Consider the following 4,884-nt stretch of genomic DNA (forward strand, 5'->3'; position numbering starts at 1 on the left):
TATTTAGTGTTTAATTTTATGAGTATCTATTTTTTTATTATATTATTATGTGATAAATAGTTTTAAAAAATCAAATTGTTATTGTAATTTTAAATAAATATCTCATCATTTGATTGGTGTTTAATTTGATGAGTATTTATTGTAAGAAACAAAGTTGCTAAACCAAATAAAATCCATGATTTAGATCATAGATTTGATGGGTTAAGATATAAAACCTAGGTCTATTTAATATGTTATTATTTTAATATTAAAAAAAATATTAATCACAATTTATATTAGTCATTCAATTTATTTTATTTTTGAACTCATTAAATCCACTAAATCACATTAAAACAATTATTATATAATCTAATTTAAAATTCATGCTAGTTAAAGAGTTTAATCAATAGTTTTTAAAGTTAATCAGTTAGATTGAATATAATTGCCACAACTTAATATTTTTTTAGGTTTAATATTTTTTATTCAAAACTAGTCTTTATACTAAATTAGGAGGAATGGTAAATCTAGTTCTTCTATGAGCCAACACCTTAATTAAATCAAAATTATGTTTATAATATATAGATTTTAATTGTTTAGATATATATATTGATGGAAAAATAGTAAGAAATTAAAGCTATTATCTAAAAATTGTCAAGCTTTCAGGTGGAGAAGGATGCATGAAAGATTCAATCATTTTTTGTTAATTTATTAAAGTTATAATTTTTTTAACTTTTAATTCTCTTAATTTAGATGAATTAACTCCAATCATTTATCCTCTTTTAATTTTTGTTATGCTTTTAATTTGGTAAAATTGGTTCTCATAATTTTTTTTTTATGTGTCAACCAAAGGACTAGATGGATCATCACTCATCCATCATTTTACAGTATGACATACATCTTTCTCTTAGCTAATTATTTTTTATAAATATAATCTTGATTTGTTTCAATCTGAAATGAATAATCATGTCTTATTTTTAAAAAAAAATTGGAGTAAATAATTTTTCTTTTAGTTGAATATTAAAAATAAAAAATAAAAAAATTATAGAGAAAAAATAAAGATTAAAGACTCCATATTGGCACATGAGGTTCCACATAATTTTCCTTGCAAATTCTCTCAAACACATTTAATGAATATTTTGGTATTATAGTATGTGTTTTTTAAAAATATTTTTTCATTAAAAATATATTAGAATATTTTTTAGTTTTTAAAATTTTAATATTAGTAAAATAAAATTATCGGAAAGTATTAAAAAAAATTAAATTAATAGTTTTAGATAAAATATATCTTTAAATTATATTTATAGACACACAGACACCTATTAAGAAGGGATCTCTTTTCCTCCTTTGAACGTTATGAACGATGAGACTTTGGAAGAGGGAAGCTTCGATTTTGGGCCCACTCCCTTGTCTCCAATCTCCATTGATTGGTGCTAGAGACAATTTGGCTTTTAACCACTTCCTTTTTTTTTTTTTTTTTTTTTAACTTGGCGTTGACGTCAGGGTAAGTTGACTTTGGAAAAAGGAAGTGGTTGGATTTTTGGTGTTTTTGGCTTCTTTGGAATTTAATTTAGCTTTATTTGAGATGGTGGGATTAGTTGATTAAACCCATGTTTTCACTTTGATTATTGATTATTAATTATTAATTATTAATTACTCTAAACACATATAAATTTGTTTTTAAGTGGGATAAATGGACAAAAGTTGTTCTCCTTATTTACCATTAAATTCATGGATCAATAATTGATAAGGGGGACATGGAATCAACCTAAAATAAAATAACTTCAACTTGTTTTTTTTTTTTCAGATTTCCTGTGGCCATTATTTAAGACAATGTCTCCGTCATCATTAAAAAAAAAAATTAATCCAGCTTCACATAAAAATATATTTTTAAAAAATATTAAAATGATGTGATTTTATTTTTTTATTTTAACAAAATAATGTTTTAAAACTGGTTAAATAAGTCATGAATTTATTCGTGTTTTTTAATTAAATCAATTATTTTTTTATTTTTTTATTTTTTTAGATTTTACAGGTAGGGGCTTTAGGTACATGCAAAATTAGAGTGTTATTTTGAGAAAGCTACAAAAGTTTCTCTAGTTTATAGGAGAATGACTCCTAGATTATACAAATATGTGTTCTTATTAATCCATAACTTGGAAAATCTTTGAATAATGGCAAATGGTGCCCTGCTGTACGTACATGTTCAATTGTTTTGTTGTCTGGGTCTTGAGGTTGAATTGAATTTCAAACTAGAATACAGAGTCAGCATTTGCAGCTCTCCCAAGTTTTGAATATGAATTCATTAATCATTCCATTAATTTTGTGATCAACTTTTCAAAATCCCAATTGTTTGTTTGATGAAATTGTTTGGTATTACAATATACAAACATGGTTTGAAGTCAAGCGTAATTAGTTAGAAGTAATTCCAAGACGAAATTTTTTGTTTTAAATGCAAAATCTCTGCTTGAATTTTCGACCTGTTGCTTACGGCATTGAATTTTCAGTGCTTGGAGATTACTTACTATCTTGATCAGGACGACATTTATGAAATCCCGAGGGACATGATGAAAGATCTTCTTCTGGACATTCATCACGCCAAAGAAGTTACCAGGGATTTATTGCTAATGATTCTTGTTTAGCCAAGATGGAGGTTATTCTTAAAGGGGTGCCCACTCTGCTTTCTGAACGCAAGTGTTTAACATTAGAATCGTGCTTCTTGAATGAGATCCTGTCTGCGACACAGGCCTGCCAGGAAGTTCACCTTGCTTAGACAGAACAATCATGAACTTAACCGATGACCAGCTCCACTCATAATTGTTGAGTTGCTATTTTGAGAGGATAAAGTTGAATAAAACAGATTCTGTTTGCTTTCATTGAAAATTTAGTGTTGTGTTTTAGCAGTTTTCACGAGACACAGTGAAGAAACGCCTGATGAGGAGGAATATAGGAAGCCTCCGTTGAGAGATTTTCAATGTTGTGCGCCACATCCCAAGATTGTTAAGATCACTGTACCAGGGAATGTCGGGAGCTGATAAATCCACTAGTTCACTACTTGGTTAAGAATGCTAAGGTTTTGGGCTATGATGAGAAAGGTTATGTTCATTTTGTTTTGTTCTCCTAACACTAGGAGAGGGGGCGCCACCCCTTAAAAAATGATGGAGGTGGCGGTGGGGGGAACCGACTGTGCCTGAGGGCACTGTTTACGAAGAACACATGCCTCTGCAAAGCGGTAAGGATGTGAAGTCTGATGCCTCCCAACGTGCCCTCTGCCATGAGAAAGGCAAAATTGCAGGTGATTCTAGTTGGGATCACAGGATTATGGGTCTGCATTAACTTCCAATTTGAAATCAGCACTCATAGAAACTGGATCAATATGGTGCTCTAATGGAAAAGACAGTTACGCATAAAGCATGTATAGTCACGAACAACGCTATAACTCAATCCCATGATATCCCTAAATGAGCTCTTTTGTTAATTAAATAAAGAGAAGAGTAAAAAGGCTCAAAATTGGAGTTCAGAATCATCCCATTGAAGCACTGCGGACTCTATATTCTGCTCTCTTTTCAGCTTATCTTTCAAAAACCAGTCGCATACCCTTCCAGCATTCAGCTCCTCAATTGTACACCCTTCTTGCTCTGATATAACACTTAAGAGGTTTAATGATGATATCTGTAACACACACACACGCAAAATTATTGAAACTATTCAGTAATTCTTCAATACATGCATGTGTTGATACGTTTTGAACAAGTTCTTAAGAAAGAAATACCGTTAAACGGCATAGGAACCTTTCATGGGTGCTTAGACCGGACATTTCAACTAGACCAGCTTCTTCAAGACTCAAGAAACTTCGTCTTCCCGAATTCTTTTCAGATTCTAGTCCACCGCATGCCCTCACTGCTAGCTTTCTTCCGTGAACCAGCTTGTTTGGAGCAATAGTGGTTTGTTTTACCATCTTTTTGTGGAGGTTAGGAAGAAATGGTGATTGATAACAACTCTTGTAAAGTTTAAGTGAACTCATAGTCTTTCAGTTTTCAGCTGAGAGCTCTGAGGAAAGGTTTCAAGGTTTTGAAGCTAAAGGCACAGCGAAGCTGAACAAGCTAGCTTATCAGTTCTGTTTTCTTTATGTGGTGGAGATTGGAGATGGATTATGGCCAAGGAAAAAATTCCATCCTGTTTCCTCCCATGATTGGGCCATTTGGAACCTAGAGCATGTATTCAAATTACATTTTGGGCTCACACACAAACTGTACAAGCCCAAGCAAGTCCAAGTTATCTTGCCGATTGCCATTAAGCAGTACACAAACTGTACAAGCCCAAGCAAGTCCTACTTATCTTGCCGATTGCCATTAAGCACAGAAGGAAACGATACCAGGCTACCATGATCTAGAGATAAATGGCAGGGAAGATGAGATACTTGTCAAATCACCGAATTAAGTCTTCCTTTCTCTAATTTGATGTTAATGGTATCTTTTGCCAGACAGAGATAACAAAAATAACTATACAAATAAAGATTTCATAATTGAATATACTCTAGACCACCATTTTGCATTTACACTTGTACAGAAATTGCTTGGTAAATAGACCTCGAAGGGATACAGAAATATTTTCTAAGAGCTAAAACAGACGAACACCAACAGCTAGCTTGCTGCTTCTTGACGATGCTCAGTTAGGACCCCAGAAGCTCAAGAACATGACAGTCCTAAGGCTCTCCTCAGCTTGCTTATACTTATCGTTCTTGGCAATCTTACAACCACTTGAATCAACAGAACCAGAGAAACGCCTTGCCTGCTTTGAAGAAGAAGAAGAAGAAGATGAACTAGCAGAATCTCTCAAAGACTTGATGGTGCTAGAATCACACATTGATGACTGCTCCTTCATTCCCTGAACCACTCTCATTCCTGA

The 4,884-nt window shown here is 32.4% G+C and overlaps 1 protein-coding gene across 1 annotated transcript; it reads right to left on the minus strand.

Moving 5' to 3' along the window:
* Positions 1 to 3,312: 3,312 nt before the first annotated feature.
* Positions 3,313 to 4,146, minus strand: LOC105138792 (uncharacterized). Its single transcript, XM_011045011.1, has 2 exons — positions 3,749 to 4,146; positions 3,313 to 3,648 (listed from the first exon to the last, which is right to left on the minus strand). The coding sequence occupies exons 1-2, from the start codon at positions 3,998 to 4,000 to the stop codon at positions 3,481 to 3,483; spliced, it is 420 nt and encodes a 139-aa protein (XP_011043313.1). The 5' UTR covers positions 4,001 to 4,146; the 3' UTR covers positions 3,313 to 3,480.
* Between the last annotated feature and the right edge of the window lie 738 nt (positions 4,147 to 4,884).

This window comes from Populus euphratica, unplaced genomic scaffold, assembly GCF_000495115.2.
Source record: "Populus euphratica unplaced genomic scaffold, PopEup_1.0 scaffold159.1, whole genome shotgun sequence".
NCBI classification, from domain to species: domain Eukaryota; kingdom Viridiplantae; phylum Streptophyta; class Magnoliopsida; order Malpighiales; family Salicaceae; genus Populus; species Populus euphratica.

What these genes read in the sequence shown, in the direction of transcription:
- LOC105138792 (XM_011045011.1), bottom strand. Translation starts at nt 4,000, where the DNA reads ATGAGTTCACTTAAACTTTACAAGAGTTGTTATCAATCACCATTTCTT. An exon ending in GGTTCCTATGCCGTTTAACG is followed by an intron (nt 3,649 to 3,748) that starts GTATTTCTTTCT and finishes TGTGTGTTACAG; the next exon opens with ATATCATCATTAAACCTCTT.